This window comes from Penicillium hordei, assembly GCF_028827395.1.
Source record: "Penicillium hordei strain IBT 12815 chromosome Unknown utg000005l_segment0_segment0, whole genome shotgun sequence".
In the NCBI taxonomy this organism is placed as follows: domain Eukaryota; kingdom Fungi; phylum Ascomycota; class Eurotiomycetes; order Eurotiales; family Aspergillaceae; genus Penicillium; species Penicillium hordei.
The window spans coordinates 4,798,407-4,818,993 of NW_026623146.1; the positions used below are offsets into that span (position 1 = coordinate 4,798,407).

Consider the following 20,587-nt stretch of genomic DNA (forward strand, 5'->3'; position numbering starts at 1 on the left):
AAGTCTTAATATGCCTGGTTCAATATATTTCTTTTCGTACTTGATACCTAGTACTAATAACAAAACTAGTATATTTAAAATGAGGAGGAAATGATGCAAACCCATAGTACTTAAGAAAAGGGGCACAATGAGCTCGGCCAATTCCCGATAGTCGGCGAGGAGCCCCACCACATAGCTCATTTCAAGCTGAAGCTAGACAATCCTCCAGCCAATCCACTGCCCCTGCAATAGCCTCTGACACCTGTGTCGTTCGAGGGATCTCGTGCCCACCGCCGTGGTCATAGACCAACCGTTGATTGGCGTCGGACAATAAAGCCAACTGTCGTGCGCTCGGACAGCGAGGATCCCGCCGCCCGTAAATATGGACGGTGGGGAGATGGATCCGACAACTCTCGGGGAATTTAGTCAAATCGAGGCCATACACATCTCGCAGGTCAATTGCGGGCAGTGTATACGGATCCTCGCTCTCCAGGTTATCGGTACCGGGGAACCACGTTGCCATTCGACTGGGTGATGGCTCAATTTTCGCCCGACGGGCAACCAACAGGCTCTCCTTCGAATTTGCCTGCTCCCAAAGCTCTCGCCCGGTCCGTTCATTCACTTCCCAGGCCGATCTCGGAATGGGAATGCCCCAATCAGCGAGAATGGGAAGGGGCGGCCCACCGCAAATGAACACAACGGCGCGAAACGGCAATTCGACTTCAGGGTTCTCGTTTTGGTGCGCGAAAATCATGGAGACTGCAACTGCACAGCCTTGGGAAAAGCAAAGTAGGGCGTCATATGGCTCGGCCTGGCTGTGGAGATGCCTGAGTACCCACTGGTGCGTCTTGCCAACCTCTTCCAGGTCTGTTGAGCGATAAAAGGAAAAATAGGGTTCAGGAAAGAATGCTGAGATTCCTGGGCCCGCCGTGGATGGATGAGGGGCATCGATAAAGTCGAAGGTGTGTCGTATGGGATCCAATTTCTCTCGAAATGCCGCTGTTGTACTCGCCTCTGGTCAGTCTAGCCCCTCTCTATCTCGACGGATAAATCTCTGCCCCGATTTGTAAAGGATCGCGCGACAAGGCACATACCGGTTTGTGCACGGAATATGGCACCACTAGTCCCAGCTCCATGGAGACAAAGAAACCTCATTGCGGATAGGAAGCAAGAGCAGCACGAGCACTAGCAGGGCTCTTGACCCCAACAATCCATCTCCATGTACGTTAAATATAACAAAAGCAAAATATGGTATCCAGTCGCCTTGCATTGCATTAGCCGGCCTCGAATATCTTCGGTCAGCGAACCCGGATGGATTATCATTTCGCTCCTCTGCAATCTTAGAACGGTGTTACGGAACTTCCATGATATAGAGCTCCAATTAACGCCAACGACGGCCATCATCTCTTACGTTACTATTGCAATATTTCTTTACAACGATATGAACAACTCAAGCCATCTAGAGAGTTTGGCCGAAACTATCAGTGCAGCCGCCAAGGTCATTAGTGGGTATTGCACTCTCGATGAGAGCCCACATCCGTCTTTGAGTCCGGACGCCCCATCGGTAGTCCTGCCTCACACGGCCCCGGAATATGTTCGACAAGCCCGCCAACAGCTCCTCTCTGCTGCCAAAGAGGCGCTTCAAGTGGCGGCGGAGCCTTGTGAATATCTCCCGATGCTAGCCGTTCAAGTAAGTTCCCTAAGTCTCCCATGCACTCAATTTCTATCAAGTCACTAACACCAGAGGAACTCAGTACCAATATATTGCGTGCATCAAATGGTTGGCGCATTTCCAAGTCTTCGCTGCGGTGCCCTTAACGGGCTCCGTCCCGTATTCCCAGTTGGCAAGCATCTGCTCCGTGCCAGAGCGGCAATTGAAGAGCGTAGTTCGCATGGCCATTACAAGTGGCTGCCTGTGTGAGCCCCAACCGGGCGAAATTGCGCATAACCCCACTTCCAGGCAGTTTGTCACTCTTCCTGCCTATCTAGGCTGGATTAGGTTCATGACCGACTTCTATATGCCTGTCTCTTCCCAGATGGCAGAGGCGACCGAGAAATGGGGCGAGTCTGAGCAGCCTACTGAAACAGCGGTCAACTTGGCCATGAATACGCCCTTGTCTGCTTTTACCTTCATTACCCGCTCGCGGGAGTTTAATAAACTCTTCGGCGGCTATATGAAAGGAGTCTCTGCCAGCGAGGGTACAGCTGTACGGCATCTGATCGCAGACTACGACTGGGCTCAGCTGAATCAAGCCCTTGTGGTTCATGTGAGTTTTATTGATTCGAGCATAACCATTGCGCAACTGTCTAACAAATAGCAAAATAGATCGACGGTGGCCCAGGAAACGTCTGTGTAGCGCTAGCTGAGGCCTTCCCTCGACTACGATTTGTAGTGCAAGACACAGCCGAGCAGACTAACCAGAGCCGCTCGTTCCTGAAATCGCAGCCAGAGGCTATTCGCTCGGTCATTGAGGCCAGCGTTTACGACCACTGTAGTGCGCAGCCGATTCAGAACGCTAATGTGTATCTGCTACGAATGGTACTTCACAATCATGCGGATTCCAACGCCATTCGTATCCTCGCCCCCTTGGTGCAGCCCCTGCGTTCAAACCCAGATTCCCGGCTGCTCATCATTGACACAGTGCTTCCTGAGCCAGGTCAAGTCGGTGTTCTGGATGATGCACTCCAGAGGTACCGGGATCTGACCATGCAGCAAGTTTTTAATACCAAGGAGAGGGATTTGACTGAATTCCAGCGGATTTTGGACGCGACCAGTGATGGTGCCGGGCGGCTGGCTGTGCAGAAGGTTCGTAGGTCGCCAGGCTCCGCGCTCTCTGTCATTGAGGTTGCATATGAGAGCTACGCCAATGCGAATGGGAATAGAAATGGGAATGGCGCCTTTCAGGAATTTGGATATTGATCCATTGATACCGAAGGTCTGGTCAGCTTAGAATATTCCTCGACATCCAAAAGGTCAAATGACGAAACTGTAGCTTCGACACTTCTGGCCATTGAAAGAAAAGATAATTCCACATAACCGTTCATCTAGTAGCAGCTATTAAAACCCTCCTGATGGCAGAACTGGCTTTCCCCCGTATTCGAGGTTATTTGTATAATACGAGTTAACTAGATATCAATCAACCTGGTTATTCGTACACACACCTGGGGAATTATTCCCAACAGGGCGGTCTGGTTCCTAATCCGTGGCCAGCCTCATATCACAACACCTCCCACTGTCGTCCACCGCTACCGCCTGCGGAGTGAAATACGGATTGATTGTTAAAGTCTATTCTTTCCAAATTTAATGATTCCTTCACAACTGGGAATCCACAGCCTGTACATACCTTCCCGGTTCGTAAACACACGTAACGTAAGCCCAGTGAGTGGGTTACATGGCCCCACGATGCTGAGAGACAAGCCCCTATTCAGCAATATATAAAATGAATATCTCAATCTGTGTCGTAAAAAGGTCACGGTTGTACCCGCTACGTCCAATGGGCCCACCCGTGAAGGCCGGACACGATAACCTTCGGGATAAACCTTGGAACGGGTGCTTATCTGGCAAACCAGGGATTCGGCAAAGTTTACCCAAGTATACCAAAACGACTATGTACTACGGATACCTAAATACCTAGCACTGTACTCCGTGTAGCAACGAAATAGTTGACATGTCACCCATATGCTCCCTATTGAATCATATATATTATGGCCCGTAGCCCACGATCTGATCCCAAGAGACCCCAACACAGATGCGAATATAGGGTTAGCTCGGAGCAACGGAAACTCAAACCATTTACCTACATGACTAGTGTCGTTTGAATTTCTAAAATTGGCATTAGTACCATACTATACCATAAAACATTTAAAATGGTCTTACATAGCTGAGAAATTTCGCGGCATATCGATGCGAAAAGCCTTCTTTAGGGATTTTTGTGATAGAATATCTATCTTTTCTGATACTTACCCTTCTAAAAATGATCGTAGAATTATCAAAACTGACAATGTATGCCTCCACCTTTTACGTCTAACAAGATTTAGTCAAGTGATGGTTTGCGTTTGGCCGTAACACTATGCCTGCAGATTGGCTTACTTGGCAAGGACCGTAGGAAATTGAAATTGCCCAGGGCTTATCTGAGAAAGAGTTTAGTTAAGCCCTAGAGGTGAGAGACGAAGAAGGTCCGTGCAGCCCTGGCGCGACGCTTGTATGTAGGTACGTATGTAACAATCGGCTAGTAATCGGGCGTAAGCTAGAGAAATGAGTAAATCTTGCCGTCGCCACGGTGGCTCCTCCGTATTTTAGCCGACCTTCGACCGGGGAATATTCTCACGGCTACCGTAGCCTAGAGGGATTTAGCCACATTATGATGCAGATACTTTGTTACCTAAATCCTATACCTCAGGAAGGATCTAGGCTTATCCTTCGTCAGACCTTCTTCCACTAATTCATTTCTTATTTGCTCAGTCGGTATTAGTGCCTTCGCCAGGATTTACTCGCTTCCCGGATCTCGATCCATTTACCAGATTCGGCGATATCTACAAAGTACCTGTGACTAACCTGCGGAACCACCTGTGCATCCCTAAGGCCGTAGCAACTACTCCATAGTCTTAAATGTGCTCTTGTTGACTTTTTTCTCCAAGAACACGGGCAGGGGTTTGGCGGTTCGAAGCTAACCTTGCCAGGTTTCGTATTGAGAACAAAAGCTCCATATTCTTCCCTTTTACGATTAACCTGCAATTTTGCGCTTTATAAGTGGGTCCATTCATTCACAGAGATATATTACATGCTCGTATATCAAGCATGTTGCATCACACCCTGGTTGCCAAGGTTTGTTATCCCACCAATTGTGCCCCAACTCTGAATCCCCACGTGTCACCCACCAATGGCAGGATCAAGGTAAGCTCCTATCCATGGGCGTAAACACTGATGCATCTGGTTTGATCAATAAGGCTTACCTGCACGTTCAGACCCCCTTGCCCCCTGCCACCAGCGACCCAGGCTGCAGGAACCTTAGCGATTGAGACATTTACTGCATGGGGATCTCATGGCAGTTGGCTAATGAGAACCCCCTAACCCTCATAGGAAGGATCGTTATAAATACGAGATTGCGTTAGATTCGTATGTACGTAGAAGGAAGTCTTGCTCACCACGATGGATGGATACTGTCAGACGAAAGGTAGAGCAAAGCCAACGGCCCCCAAGTAAGACAACGTATATAGATGTAGATGAGTACCTTGTAGCGATATAAGTGTCAAGCCTTTCTTGCCTCCGTCTCCACCATCCTTCATTAAGACTCAACTTCTTTATAACGTTCCCCGATGGTGACAATACGATCCCCCGGTGGCCAAACGCGCCGGAAATTCAAGGAGAGTTGTAGCCAGTGTGCATTTGTCAAAGTGAAGTGCGGCAAAGAGAAGCCAACCTGTACACGCTGCCAAACTCGCGGGCTCCGTTGCAATTATGAAGTCTCCCACCGTGCCGGTCGACGCCCAGCTGCCGAGCGTGTCTTGTCCACAGATCGGATCAGCACATCCACTAGGCCCACTCCGGTACCTCAATCACCCCCTGCTGCATCAAGCGACAAAAGTGTGGAGTTTGCTGCGCAGTTCTCGGCTTCACTGCCAAGTGATATAGATGAACTCTGCGGCCTTGCGTTGCCAAATATTCACTCGATGTCTGGTACCGAAATATCCACAGGGGAAGGCCTCTCTCCTTATCTACTCGGGGTGCTCCCGTCGGAGCGTAGTTTTTGTGACAATGCAACGAAATCAACAAGAGGGCAACCAGACACGTTATCATCAGCCTTGGTTGACCCCTACAAATTATGGCCTGGGTTGGGCGACATACCCAACCAGTTCGATAGTCTGGGAACATCATCCTCATCATCCACCAGCAGCCTCTGCAACGGCGCCCTAATGGGCCAGAACAGCTGTTCACAAAAGATGTTGGCTGTTCTCTCCGGGGCGCAGAATGATACTCATTACAAACCCTGGTTGCTTTCCCCTAGTTCCCCGGGGGTTGACATAGCCATGGGGTGCAATCGAAACATCCTAGAAGTGGCAACCTCGGCGTTAGAATGCCCGTGTCTACAAACAAACCACCAGCTACGATATCTGCTCGTCTTCGCCGCCATGGATGTTCTAGCTCGACATGCTGCCGTGGCCGTGTCGGGCCCAGCGGGCTGCGAGGACAAGGTAGCCCGCGCGAGCGTGGTTTTTGGCGAGCTTCACCGTGTGCTCCAATTTATCGATATTCTCTTCCACCAGTGTCGTCAACGGCCCTCCTCTTCTTCCTCACTTACAAGTCCACGTCGCTCGCCCACACCTCTCCAATCATTGAACTTCTCGGATTCAATAGACCCCATAGTAATGGCGAGCGGTCAAACTTCTGTTGCAGAATCACCGCCAGAATTTGACTTCGATAATAATATTAATCAAATCCAAACTGAGACAGATGTCAGGATGTTCGATCTCGTCTTTCTGCCGCTTGAGACAGAGGTCCGACGACAATTCGAGACCGTACGGGATGTGATCAAATCCATCCTTCGCAATGTATGAGTTTCTCTCTCATTTGGATGACAACTTCTCATCCCTAGGCATGGGCTGAAGACCGAGTTCGGCCTAGGAAAAGCAAGGTGGATGGAAGCTGGATTGACGAGGCATTTTCTCAAAGGCAGTATAGACTTCCAAGTCACCGGGAGATGGCTTGGAATAATTCCCTCTGCTCTGAGGGGCTGCCCCTTATGGCTCGACATGTCAGCTAGAGCCAACATGAGTTTGAAATTTATATGCTCGGCTGTCGACGCAAGACACATGTCATTACCATTTCAACAGATGTCTGCCGAATTTTTCGCTTTGTCCCAAGTTTCCCTCGTCCACCAAATTACTGCTGCCTCAAGCAAATGTTTTTTTGATCAGGCACCATTATTTTGTGGCAACCGAAGGCATTGCTTTCTTTCACTGGTCTACCCTTTGAGTCTTTGAGATATCAGCGTGCGTGAACTCTTATGAATCAATTAACATAAAACCAACGAGTTTTGTCCTGGTTTTAGAGAGCGTTTTGGTGAGGGGGGCAGTGCATAGTACACGTTGTGCACCTGCACCTTGAGCGTTCTTTTTTAAAGAAGACTTCAATGTCCAGAATCTAGAATTAGGACCCTATTATAGAATATGGAGCATCTAGATTTTTATTGCGATAAAAGGTCTCATTGATGTGAACTTGAATCTAGGTGTTGGAGAAATACTCTACTTGAAATAAAGTCAATTTTTGACAGGTTTACATCTATTCTTCGGACTCATATAACCTGAAACTTTAGTCTTAGTTCTGTCAGTCTTCCCTTGGCTAGCCATTCACACAAACACATAGATAGTTCTACTGAGCCCCCAATCATAGCTAAAGATCTGGACCTGGCTTGCGTTACGCGGAAGCGGTTGCTGAGCCATATGTTAGGTCTACGCTTGTGAACAGAAACTTATGTCCGCTTGCTTGGAATTTATGGAGCTCATCAGCGAACTTTAAACAGTAATCTAGGGGGCTGGAGTGTGGTTCGAGTTCCTGGGAGTCTGGGGAAATTAGCGAATAAGTGATTGGCTCTGTCAAGGTTCATATATCCATAAATGCATTGTATTTTCCAGGGTTCCAAGGGTCCACGGGTGTTTGGTCGCTGATCAAATATTATGCCTTTTTCGTTCTCGGAACGGGCCGGGCGGGTCGAGGTGGAGTATCGAGTCATCCATTATTACCTCTTCTCGTAGAGCTTCAGTTTTGTAAATGGCTAGGTGTAGTGTAAACAGCCAGTTGAAATCTCTCAAACTTAGAATCACAGTGCAATCTTAATTTAATTTAAATATTGGATGTAGTCTTTGACAGTTGTGTGACAATACTTTTGTCCTCGCATCTCTCGTTGGATTCTTAACGGCGTCTTACTTCTCTTGAAACATACTGTTTCCTCTTTCTTCTTTCAGCTTTTCTGGATGCATCATCAATCTGACATTGGTTTAAAATTAATCAAATGAACCGACAGAGCTTGGTTTTTGGAAGATGATTTCTCCCTTGGCGTTCCGAGTCTAAAATATATATTGAGTGACTTTGGTCAAAAGATTGTTCACATAAAGGTGGAATTTGCTGGATTATAGAGGTATCATGCTAGAGAACGAATTAATTAAACATGTTAAATCTAATGATCTACTTAACGAAACTTCGCGGAACACTCGAGGGTAAGTAAACCTAAGCCGAGAAGCCTAAATTCAAATACGAAGCTCTTACTTTTGAAGCTAAGATGGTCAGAATCCCCGAGCTTTGCTTTTACGTACGAGTGTCCCAGCAACGTACAGTTCAGGGAACGTGTGATTTGGGATACATGTACTATATCCGAAGGCTGGTAAATAACTACATGTACATACCCAAGAGGATGATTCAATCGTTTAATGCGTAATTCGTTATGAGTGGAAATTCCAATTTACCAATCTCTATCTACAATTCAGATTCAATCTGAGCTCTTTCACCCATTACGCGGCAATCGGCGCAACCATCCCTCCTTCCTCCCCGTTCCCCGCCGGCTGCTTTACACTCTTCCACTCCACCCCAAGCGCGCCAATTATACTAATAGCGCCGATAATAACCCCAACCTTCAACGCACTCACAATTGCGTCATTATACGCAACCAGTACCATCGGCAGATCCTCCGCTGATACCAAATCGCGTAATCCTGTTGCTCCAGCAGAAACGATCCCCTGCGGGCTTAACCCCGGAATATCGAGCGCCAGCAAGTTGCTTACCAGCTTTGTTGTGAACTGGTTCTGTGCGACAGACACAAAAATGGATCCACCCAGAATTTGCAAGAACACCACGACCGCAGTGCCAACAGCAACGTCATTGAAAGGCAACACGGCTTGGGCGGCGACAGTACCTTGTTGGAATCCCAGCCCCACTCCAAAGCCGTATAGGAATTGATATCCGACCCACTTGGCCGTAGGGGTATCTATGTCGAAAAGGAGACAGAGACCTGCACCGATGGACATTACCACCGAGGAGGCGATGAAAAAGGGGCTGAAGTAGCCCAGGTGAGTTACGAGAGCACCGGATATAGCGATTCCGACGATCTCGGAGAGAATGAGGGGGAGAAGGTCAACGCCTGCTGTGACTGCCGAGGTGTTTTTAATCGCTTCGAACTGCACATGGGAAGGTATGTTAAATCCAAAATCTGATGGAAGGGGAACGGGATTGGGGACATACCCAAAGTGGCACAAAGTACACAAAGATGAAGAACGAAGCACCAAGGCAGAACTCGAAGAGCGATGCACAGGCGATCGTCCGCTGACTAGCGATGGAAATCGGGACTGTCGCGTTCCCCTTCAAGTGCCATTGGAGGTAGCAGAAAGTGATTAGGGTCAAGCCGAAGACCACAAAGAGAGCGATGATGCGACCATCTGACCATGCGTAGGTGCTGCCACCCCATGCCAGCGAGAGGAGCAGGCAAACGATGGAAGGGACGAACAGAATTGTCCCAAAAGGATCCAAGCTCCAGAAAACCTGTTTCCATGACTTCTGGGTTGCTTGTCGTGGTTTCATTCGAAGGAAGAACACCAGTCCTACGACTGCAACACCACCCAGCGGCAAGTTGATGTAGAAGCACCAGCGCCAGGTTACTTTGTCGGTGAAGGCACCGCCGAGCTGTGAACTGTGTTAGCGACGACGTTCTTGTACTATGGAGAGGCAGAAAAAAGCTAACCAAAGGCCCAATGACAGAGGCAAGACCATAGACACCTCCAATCAGACTAAAGTATAGGGGCCGCTTCTCCAATGCGGTCACATGCGCAATGGATACCAGCGCGCCAGTGAAGATACCGGCACTACCCAGTCCGGCTACGGCGCGGCCGACAATGAGCGCGGTCGAGGTTGGCGCCACACCACATACCAGTGAACCGACTTCGAAAATGAATATCGCACCGAAGAGAACCTGCCGGATGTTGAAGTGTGTGTATAGCTTGCCTGCGAGAAGTTGGAAAGCTATGAGTCGCGTGAAGCTGTCAGCTGTTATATTTCGAATATCACGAAAGGGGAAATATGCGTACCGCATCCTGGGAGCAGGTAGGCTGAGGCATACCAGCCAACATCGTTGAGGTTGTGGAACTCCGTCGTGATCTTGGGGATGGCGACAGAGATGATGGTATTATCCAATGCCATACAGAAGACCGCCATCATCAGACTGCCAATGATTCCCACCAGCTGCCACCCCATTGGAAGAACATTGGCCTTGGATTCATCTTCGTCATCTGAAAATAGGGTTGTAGAGTCCCTCGAAGGCAGTACCTCCGCGGATGTTCTTTCGTCGATACCCATGCTGGTAAAGATGGAAAGAATAATCGAAATTGATCAAAGGCAACCGAGCAGCCGTGAAAACAGAGCCACAATACAGCTAGGGATTTATGATTGTTGGCTTTCCAAGTTCATATATCCAATCTTGATCCATAGATGTGGATGGTACTTCGATATTGACCAATGAGAGCGCAGGTTCGGAGAGCGAGATCTAGGTCTGCGGCTTTAAAGTTCCCCCGGCGGGCCGCGTTGACAGGGATGTCGTGGTGATCATCGAAAACATATCCTGCTTGAAACGGATAGCGTAGAGATACTAAAGATAGTTGTTTGAAGGCACCGCCTTAGCAAGTCAACAGAGCAGCCTTGTAGTACGCCATGTTGGTTCTACGTTGGTGAAGAAAGATTGTCAACTCTGAGTAGTGAGGCTCATTGAGCTTGTTAAAGCTCATGTGGGGTAGCCCATTAAACGACCAAAGCCACCAAGTGAATCACACTGAATTACGCTGAATTATGCCCCCCGGCCAGGTGTCCAGGTGGGTAGTCTGGCCTATTTAGAGCGAGAGAAAGAAAGGAGATATGCCATCAATGGCTGTGATTTGTCTATAATCTATAATATAAGTATTGGTGGTCTCTAATTTTGTGTCACTCGCCGAATGAATGCTAGTAGAGTTTCCCGCCCCTCACGTTTCAATACAGCCTCCGTATGCAGCGCACCTGCAACACTCTTCCGCTCAGCGTCCAATCCATGCTGTCGACACAACCGCTCTAACTCATCTGCTGCCGTAGACGGAATCATCTCATCCTGGTCCGCGATGAGCAACAGGATTGCAGGCGGTTGTCTCCGCTCGTCTGGAGCATCATCCCGCCAACGAGCGATCCGGGTAATTGCTGCAGCGCTACTCCAATTGTTCCAGAGGAAGGGCCATAGATAACGATAGGGAAGCCATCGCTGGGGGTACAGATTTTTCAGGATGTCTTTAGTGCTGGTGGATGGGGTTTCCAACACAATCCCGGAGAGCAGATGATCTGGAGTGCCCCCCTCGGTAGAGGTTAAACGGTTGAGATAGGTGGGCGTAGTATGGCTTACCACCGCAGAGCCTAGGCTGTGACCCCAGAGAACGACCTTGAGATCGGTATCGGGGGTCGAGTAGGTTTCCGCAACCCAGTCCAGGAAAGCTTGGGCGTCCCGCTCAAGCCCAATCTGCGATGCGCGACCGGAGGATTTCCAGTAGCCGCGGTAGGATAGAGCTACCAGTGTATATTCAGTGGGTGGCGCATTTGGGGAGGATGGTGTGGAACTTAACGCTCGCAGCACCGTGGAGAGGATGGGGAGTCGCGGTGGCATGGAACCCCCATTGCCTTGGAAATAACAGACCACGACATGTCGCTTACGCTGCTGCAGAGGGGGAGGTAACAATGGAGGTGAAAAATCACCCTGGGGAATAGTGCCGATACAAATGGCCAATTTGGTGCCATCTAGGCTGCGGAAGTAAGACTCCTCCCACCGCACAGGCCGACACTCGATCTCATAATCTTCCATATTCTCCGACCGCGAGAATGGAGGCATCCAGGACATATACATCAGTCGATCTTGCATCACAATGATCCAAAAGCATTTCCAGGCCCAGAGAGTTAACAGCATTCCGACGAACATGACTGGCGGGACAAAAAGTTGAGGAATCATGACGCCCCCGATGGTGATATTCTTGACTGCCGTGACAGAGAAATAGCGAGAGAAGACCCGACCAGGTGAATCCATTCGCTGAGGCATAAATCGCGGGCTACCGATACGCGTATGAAGAGTGATCCGTGTTGAAGCTGGAGACAGTCGCCGGCGACCCAATGTTGTCCGGCGAGCCAGCATGATCACTATCACCAAATAAGATGAATTTTAGAAACAACAAATGACTTAGAGTGCGGAGGTTCAGATTTAGCGGTGGCGTGTTTTTCGCAGAGCGAATCAACGGAATTGCAGAGAGTAGGTATAAGCAATTAGGTTCTTGTGTCAGCTCTAATCGCTTTCCCAATCGCTCTCCGACCACTTAGCTTAGCTTATGGGGGCCATTTTTCAAGATTAGGGGCTTACTGGGTAATGTATGAAAAGGGAACTACCGTGTATACATATGGTGATGCCTGTCCTTGGTCATTGGGATTATTTGAGCGATCAACCATTCCTTCATTTATTCATTTAGACTCTTAGTGCGGTAACCGAATCCGTGGGGACACTCCAAGGACAACCCACCAAATTCCCGAGTCAACTATATAGATTATCGCCATGATGAAGCCGGAGACTCACATTTTCCTCTTTGGCGACCAAACCTATGATTTCGTCCCGGATCTTCGTCGGCTGCTCAGCTGCAGGAGCAAGCCTATCCTCGCTGCCTTCCTCGAGCAGTCTCACTTTGTCATCCGCGCCCAGAGCAACCTTTGGTGCTCATCTGCTGAGCGACAAGCATCGCGGAGTTCCAGTCTCTCGCATCTGCTGCAAAAGTACTGCGAAGGCAGCTTGAGCCCAGCCTTCCAAGTATCGCTACATGCTCTAACTCAATTGGGCTCGTTTATCTGGTAAGTCCCTTCTGGAGATTTCATCAAAAGATTCAGCAGAAGAGCTGATAGTGTGTCGTTTAGTCATTATGAAGAGCCTGGCGCCGTGTATCCCTCTCCAGGGTCAACCTACCTAATTGGCCTCTGTACGGGCTCGCTGGCGGCAGCAGCGATTGCCTCGTCCAGCTCCTTGTCTGAATTGCTGCCGGCTGCGGTGCACACTGTTCAGGTCGCGTTGCGCCTTGGTCTCCTCGCGGTCGATGTGAGGGATCGCATTGGGCGCCCGGAGGCTGGGCAGCCAAACGAGTGGTCGATGCTGTTCTTTGGATTGGACGAGCAGACAGCTATCCCCGCTCTAGAAGAGTTTATTCGCACCAAAGTCAGTTATTCCTTTTTCTATACTCGGCTTTTGTGATATTTTTAAGCTGACATTGTAAAGTGTGTGTCGGAGCTATCCCGGCCTTTTGTGAGTGCCCAGGCGGGCAAAGCCTTGACTATCAGCGGGAACCCCGCCGTGCTGGAAGATCTTCGCTCCGCCCCGGTGTTTACTCAGTACCGGTCCAAGCCCATTCCCATCTTCCTCCCTGCCCATGGTAGCCACTTATTCTCTAAGAAGGATGTAGAGACAATCCTTGAAACCACTGTATCAGCTCAGTGGTCCGGCTTCAATGCCAAACTTCCAGTCATTTCCGGCGCCACTGGCATGCCGGTCTGGGCGGGCGGATTCGTCGCCCTCCTGGAACGCGCCCTGGGCGATTGCTTGCTGGAATCTATCCGATGGGACAAAGTCGTGGGTAATTTCCGCTCCATTGTGGGTGGAAGTGGGACAGAGGCTATTACCATCACGCCTATCGCAACCAACCTGGAGCAAAATCTGTCTGCCGGCCTGAAGGAATTGGCCAACATTCAGGTCCAGCCACTGGACGGACTACAGGAGACCGGTTTCCAATCGACTCCCCGGGCTAAATCGAAGCTGGCTATTGTGGGTATGTCTGGCCGGTTCCCTGAGTCCCCTACACCAGAGGCATTCTGGGAAATGCTCTACGAAGGGCTGGACGTCTGCAAAGAGGTTCCCCAGAAACGGTGGGACTGGCGAACCCATGTCACCGCCGACGGCAAGGGCCACAATCTGGGTGGCACGAAATGGGGATGCTGGCTGGACTTTGCAGACCAGTTCGACCCGCGTTTCTTCAGTATCTCGCCCAAGGAAGCGCCGCAGATGGATCCCGCGCAACGTATGGCACTCATGACAACCTATGAGGCGCTTCAGGGAGCTGGCTTTGTGTCCAATACCACACCTTCAAGTCAGCAGGACCGGGTTGGGGTTTTCCACGGTGTCACCAGTAACGACTATCTAGAGTGCAACAGTGGACAGTACATCGACACTTATTTCATCACCGGCGGCAACCGTGCCTTCATCCCGGGCCGTATCAACTTTTGCTTTGAGTTCACGGGACCTAGCTACACGAATGATACTGCATGCTCGTCTAGTCTAGCAGCTATCCATCTGGCTTGTAACTCAATCTGGCGTGGTGATTGCGACACCGCGATTGCAGGAGGCACGAACATGTGTATCAACCCAGATGGCCACACTGGACTGGATAAGGGTTTCTTCCTGTCTCGGACCGGTAACTGCAAGCCGTTTGATGATGCCGCAGATGGTTACTGCCGAGGTGAAGCCGTAGCCACGGTGGTGATCAAGCGACTGGAAGACGCCATCGCGGAGAAAGATCCCATCCTGGGCGTCATTCTAGATGTGAAGACCAATCATTCCTCCATGGCTGACTCGATGACCCGACCGCATGTTGAAGCCCAAGTGGACAACATGAACTCTGTACTATCCACCGTGAATGTTGACCCCTCCGAGGTCAGTTACGTTGAGATGCACGGAACTGGAACTCAGGTAGGCGACGCGGTGGAGATGGCGTCTGTTTTGGGCGTGTTTGCTAAAGATGAAACCGCCCGATCGCCGGAAAACCCGCTTCATGTGGGTACTGTGAAGGCCAATATTGGACACGGTGAAGGTGTATCCGGCATCTCCAGTCTGTGCAAGGTGCTCCTCATGATGAAGCACAATACCATCCCACCCCACTGCGGTATCAAACCTGGCAGCCGCATCAACCGCAATTACCCGGATTTGCCCGCACGTAACGTCCACATCCCCTTCGGGCCCACGCCGTGGAAGCGAGGACACAGTACTCGCAAGGCTCTCATCAACAACTTCAGCGCGGCAGGTGGGAACACAGCCCTTCTTCTGGAAGATGCCCCCGTTCTGTCTCCCCCAGAAGGTCAGGATCCACGTACCAGTCATATTGTGACCGTCTCCGGGCACGTGGCGGCCGCTCTCAAGAAGAACCTGGAAAATTTGGTAAGCTACATCCAGAAACAGGAACAGAACCCTGCCTTCTCGCTGGCACAGCTCTCCTGGACAACCACCGCACGTCGCCAACAGCACGTTTTCCGCGTCAGTGCGACTGGGGCAAACTTGGCCGAGCTTGCGAACAAATTGCAGACGGCTCTGGATCGTGGAGATGGCAGTACACGGCCCAAGGCTAAGCCCAAGGTGCTCTTCGCCTTCACTGGGCAAGGGGCACAGTATATGGCAATGGGCCAGCAGCTGTTGGAGACATATCCAGGCTTCCGATCCGATGTCGAGCACTTTGACTTCATGGCCCAGGGGCTCGGATTCCCATCTTTCATTCAGATTCTACTTCAAAAGGAAGGAAGTATTGACCAGTACCCTCCTGTCACCGTTCAGCTGGCTATCACCGCCGTCCAGATGGCTTTGGCCAACCTTCTGACCAGCTTCGGCATCCGCCCGCATGCTGTAACCGGACATAGTCTGGGCTTCTACGCGGCGCTCCAGGTGGCTGGTGTGCTGACAATTGCTGACACTTTGTTCCTGGTTGGTCGAAGAGCCCAGTTATTGCAGGAGTTCTGCCAGCAGGGCACACATTCTATGCTGGCCCTGAAAGCTCCCCGCCATACCATCACTCAGTTGTTGGTAAACCAGCAATGTGAGATTGCTTGTGTCAACGGCCCAGAGGATTTCGTAATCAGCGGATCCAACGCCCAAATCCAGGCTGCCAAGGCTATTTTCGCTCAGAATCGCATCACCTCCACCTTGCTGAAGGTTCCCTTCGCCTTCCACTCGGCGCAGGTCGACCCGATCCTGGCTCCCTTTACTGTGGCCGCAGCAGGGGCCCGATTCCATGCGCCCACCGTACCCGTCCTCTGTCCCCTCACCGGCTCCGTTGTCCAGACTGATGGTATTTTCGATGTCGAATACCTCGCTCGGCACTGCCGTGAGCCCGTGGACATGGCAGGAGCTCTCTTGGCAGGTCAATCTGCCAAGGTCATTGACCCCAAGACCTTCACGGTGGAGGTTGGCCCGCATCCCGTGGTATGCGGCATGGTGCGAGGCACACTGGGGGCGGAGATGCGAACTCTGCCGATCCTCCAGCGCGGGGCATCTGTCTGGCCTAACTTGACTGCTGCACTACAGGCCCTGTACGAGGCCGGCGCTGACCTGGACTGGGGCGTCTATCACGCGCCCTTCTCCGCCGCACACAGTGTGCTTGAACTTCCTGCATACGGTTGGGATCTGAAGAGCTACTGGATTGACTACGAGAACGACTGGTGTATCTACAAGCCCCACGGTCGGCATATTACCGACACTGAATCCAAGGCTCCAGCACCAAAACCGCTTAACAAAGCCACCACACCCGCTCCACCCAAAACGACACGACCCCTCGTGCCTGAGCCTCAAACCAGTACGGTGCACCGCAAGGTTCAGGAAACCACGACTGGAGGCCAGATACGTGTGGTATTCGAGGGAGATATCAGCCGGGCTGATATCAAGAACCTGGCTGCAGGCCACATTGTTAATGGAATCCCCTTCACGGTTCCTTCATGGTTTGCAGACATGGCTCTCGTTGTTGGAAAGTACGTCCATCAACGCTTTGCTCCGGACCGTTCTATCATCCTCGACGTGGCAGATGTTGTCGCTGACAAGGTGCTGGTGCCGCATGCCCGTGGACCCCAGCCAGTTCGAGTCTCTCTGAATGCGCAGTTTACCCACAATATGCCCGAAAGTCTACGCGAAGGAAAAATTGAGTTCTACAGTGTTGATGTAAGTTCACTCTGCCAATTAACAATTCCTTCATTTTTCTCCTTAGTCAATTAGGCGTGACTAACCGTCCCCGACAGGCGAAGGGAAACACCACCTCCCGACACGGCTACGGTGTCTTGCGTTTCGCAGATACTTCTCTCTTCCAGACTGTTCAAGCAAGTATCCCAGACTACCAGTCTCGCATTCAGCGGCTCCGCAACGATTTATCCCAGGATGACCTCTTCCGCTACAACAAGAAGAGTGGGTACCGCCTGATGTCGCGCGTCGCAGACTTCGGTCCGGACTACAAACTACTCGACGACCTCGTCGTGAATGAGAACACCCTGGAAGCTACATGTATCGTCAACTTTGCTACTGTCACTCCTGGGGGCTCCTTTGCGGCGCATCCAGGTTGTGTAGATGCCATCACTCAAGTGGGAGGTTTCGCTATCAATGCACGGGAGTGCATGGACCTGGATGTGGAGGTCTTCATCAGCCATGGGTGGCAGGGTCTCCAGCTGTATGACGAGATTAAGACGGATAGAAAGTATGAAGTTTACGTGCAAATGTACGCTGATGGGCATGAGTTCTACCGAGGCGATACCGTTGTCTTGGATCAGGGGAAGCTGGTTGCTTTCTTCAAGGGTGTTACCGTGAGTTTGATTGGATTTTGAGAGGCTGGAAATTAGCTAACGTTTTTCCAGGTCCAACGTATGCTACGCAAGTATCAAAAAGTGGTCACACAGTCGCTCCACCAGAAGAGCGGTTCAACTAAGAAGGTCGAAAATGGCGCGTCCAGAGCACCCGCGGCCGCACCGCTGAAGGCGCCCGTGGAAACACGCCCCCTCGCAGCTCCGACTCCTGTGGCCGTTCAACCGCAACAACCGAAACCTGTTGTGAAGCCTACCGTCTCCCAGCAATCTGAAAGATCGGTCCCCAAGGCGTCCGCTGTACCCTCTTCTGTGCCAAAGACCAACAAGCCAGCGCCCCCAGTTATCGCACAGGTCATGGCTATTGTAGCCGAGGAAAGTGGAATTTCTGAGGACGAGTTGACCGACGACAGCAACTTTGCCGACATTGGTATCGACTCTCTGTGTTCGATGGTGATTGGCAGTCGGCTGCGGGAGGATCTGCACTTGGACCTAGCCGCTGATTTCTCTATCTTCGTCAACTGTCCTACGGTGAAGCAATTGAAGGACTTCCTCATTGAACTTGACGGGGGCTCCGAATCCTCAGCAGCGCCGCATGAGGAGCCCATCGAGTTGCCTGTACAGGCTAAACATGTCGAGATTGAGCCTATCGAAGAGCCTGTCCTCATCTCAGCCCCGATCTCCACCGACAGCACCCGCCCGGCATCCTTGTCCTCATTCACCCCCTCAGTACGGGAGTTCAAGGCAACAACCAAATCCGACGATGAAAGCACTCGAGTACCATCTTACAACCCTTCGTCCTCATCGGGATCAGACTTGAAGGCTCCTCTGGCAGTAGCCGTTAATGAAACCGCCAGGTACGATATTGATTTCCATTCCGCCGCGCTTGCTGACGATGCATGCTCATCGAAGCCCAGATCCGAACCTAGGACAAAAAAAACCGCAATGGCGAGTACGCTGGTCCAGAATGCGCTCGCAATTGTCTCTGACGAGAGTGGCCTAAGCCTGGAGGACTTGACCGATGACAGCAACTTTGCAGACATTGGGGTGGACTCGCTTTGCTCGATGGTCATTCAGAGTCGGCTAAGGGAAGAGTTAGCGGTGGACTTGGATGCAGACTTTTCAATCTTCATCAACTGTCCCACCGTTGCAGACCTAAAGGTCTTCCTGGCGAACACAGAGGGTGGTGATTCTGACCTGCAGGACACTAGCATCAGCGCCTTTGACTCCCCAGAGACATCCTCTCTGATAACTCCGGACGATAGCGCTAGCGATGTTGATTCTGATGCCGACCTAACCCAGAACTTATCCTCTGAATGCCGCGCCGCGACCTCGGTAATTCTCCAAGGTATCCCAAAGCTGGCGCCCAAAACCCTTTTCCTCCTCCCTGATGGCTCTGGCTCTGCAACCTCCTACGTCCAGATTCCCCGCCTCTCCGTGGATGTAGCTCTAGTCGGCTTAAACTGCCCCTACGTTCGCAGTCCGGAAGAGTTAAACTGCACGCCTGCTGCCATGGTCTCCAGCTTCTGTGACGAAATCAGGCGTCGTCAGCCCATTGGCCCCTACCACCTCGGCGGCTGGTCCGCCGGTGGTGCGTTCGCCTTCGCATGCGCCAGTCACCTCATCCAATCCGGCGCCGAAGTCCACAGTCTAATCATCATTGATTCACCAGTCCCGCGCAAGCTCGGGACTCTTCCTTCGGGCTTCTATGAGTACTGCGGTCGACGAGGCTTGTTCGGAAGCGAGATCCCGCCCGCTTCGCTGATTCCGCACTTTTTGCGGACGATGGAGACAATGCTGCCATATAAGGCTGTGCCTCTTGTGACTGGAAAAATGCCGAATGTGGGGTTGATCTGGGCTTCTGAGACCGTTATGGATGCAAACGATGCACCTGATTTGGGGCTCAAGATGGGCCGTGATCATTTCATGCTGAAGCGGAGAGAAGACTTCGGGCCTGATGGATGGGATAAACTATTACCGGGTGCGGATTTCTTACTCGATAAGGTGGCCGCTGATCATTTTACCATGATGGTGAGTTCAAATTTCCCTTTTTTGACAAGACGTATTTAGCTACGAGCCAGCATTACTGACTTTGTTTTTGTGAAACAGCAAAAGAAGCATGCTGGACAGATTCGCAATCTGATTGATCAAGTTCTCGCGCAGAGCTAGATCGGGGATGGGAGAACGATGTATCCCCTACAGATCCACCACAATGCCCACACCGAAGGGGCCCTCATTCCTTGTTGAATTTCATATTTTCACCCTATTTTTTTCAGATATACCTTAGTCTCAGCCTCATCGTTCGAGGAAGTATCAGCCTCTTGATAAAATATAACTACGCATTTTCTTCTTTAGGCGTCAAACTAGTCGGTTGGTAACCCACAAGTGGGCCGCCTTCCCTTCCTATATTGTATGGGCCGGGTTAACAACACCTGTTCTTGTTTTGGGTATCGGCTGGCCTCTGCCACATTCTACTAATATATAGTGACCTATATCAGACCTTTGGTGCGATTTCCTTCTCCTTTCCTGTCTGCTGGGTCGCCTAATGCCCGGATGAGCCCATCTTTCCTCCTCGTCAACGTCCTCCTGTGCCACACTCTCATCTTTCGGTGTGGGAGCGATGAAGTTCCTGCTTTGAGGGTAGAGGGTCTATCAATATCATTGCGATCTATCTTCTGATGGAATTGACAGTCATGTATCTATACTGATAGGAGGGTAAAGAGCCAAAAAGTGGTTGATATATATGATGCTGAGAGACTACCCCTACTATATATATATTGTAGTAGGAGACAGGCTCTCCACCACGCATTGCCGTCACCTCTTCTTTCTGATTTTTTAAGAGTTTGTTATGTAAGCGTTGAGTTAAAAGAAGCAGATAGACACAGAGTGAGAATATACGCTCCTACACCTCTCTGAATCCGCTTCCTGGGCCATGTACCTGGGTTCCTTTGTATGCAAATTTGGGTTTGAAGCTGAACTGCAAGTGCT

At 50.8% G+C, this 20,587-nt stretch overlaps 6 protein-coding genes across 6 annotated transcripts; 3 read left to right on the plus strand and 3 right to left on the minus strand.

Moving 5' to 3' along the window:
- Window positions 1–181: 181 nt before the first annotated feature.
- Window positions 182–1,134, minus strand: N7537_010611 (uncharacterized protein; the record flags this gene model as incomplete). The annotated part of the gene is made up of 2 exons (XM_056901665.1): window positions 182–978; window positions 1,074–1,134. The coding sequence occupies 2 exons, from the start codon at window positions 1,132–1,134 to the stop codon at window positions 182–184; spliced, it is 858 nt and encodes a 285-aa protein (XP_056750333.1).
- A 286-nt stretch (window positions 1,135–1,420) lies between these two features.
- Window positions 1,421–2,899, plus strand: N7537_010612 (uncharacterized protein; the record flags this gene model as incomplete). Its single annotated transcript, XM_056901666.1, has 3 exons — window positions 1,421–1,669; window positions 1,734–2,246; window positions 2,306–2,899. The coding sequence occupies 3 exons, from the start codon at window positions 1,421–1,423 to the stop codon at window positions 2,897–2,899; spliced, it is 1,356 nt and encodes a 451-aa protein (XP_056750334.1).
- A 2,396-nt stretch (window positions 2,900–5,295) lies between these two features.
- N7537_010613 (Zn(II)2Cys6 transcription factor domain-containing protein) lies at window positions 5,296–6,534 on the plus strand (the record flags this gene model as incomplete). The annotated part of the gene is made up of 1 exon (XM_056901667.1): window positions 5,296–6,534. The coding sequence occupies one exon, from the start codon at window positions 5,296–5,298 to the stop codon at window positions 6,532–6,534; it is 1,239 nt and encodes a 412-aa protein (XP_056750335.1).
- A 1,950-nt stretch (window positions 6,535–8,484) lies between these two features.
- N7537_010614 (MDR family MFS transporter) lies at window positions 8,485–10,318 on the minus strand (the record flags this gene model as incomplete). The annotated part of the gene is made up of 4 exons (XM_056901668.1): window positions 8,485–9,147; window positions 9,212–9,649; window positions 9,708–9,985; window positions 10,051–10,318. 4 exons carry the CDS (start codon window positions 10,316–10,318, stop codon window positions 8,485–8,487), a joined length of 1,647 nt encoding a protein of 548 aa, XP_056750336.1.
- Window positions 10,319–10,925: 607 nt separating this feature from the next.
- Window positions 10,926–12,053, minus strand: N7537_010615 (uncharacterized protein; the record flags this gene model as incomplete). The annotated part of the gene is made up of 1 exon (XM_056901669.1): window positions 10,926–12,053. The coding sequence occupies one exon, from the start codon at window positions 12,051–12,053 to the stop codon at window positions 10,926–10,928; it is 1,128 nt and encodes a 375-aa protein (XP_056750337.1).
- A 516-nt stretch (window positions 12,054–12,569) lies between these two features.
- N7537_010616 (uncharacterized protein) lies at window positions 12,570–19,768 on the plus strand (the record flags this gene model as incomplete). Its single annotated transcript, XM_056901670.1, has 6 exons — window positions 12,570–12,859; window positions 12,923–13,217; window positions 13,278–16,970; window positions 17,048–17,602; window positions 17,654–19,630; window positions 19,709–19,768. 6 exons carry the CDS (start codon window positions 12,570–12,572, stop codon window positions 19,766–19,768), a joined length of 6,870 nt encoding a protein of 2,289 aa, XP_056750338.1.
- Between the last annotated feature and the right edge of the window lie 819 nt (window positions 19,769–20,587).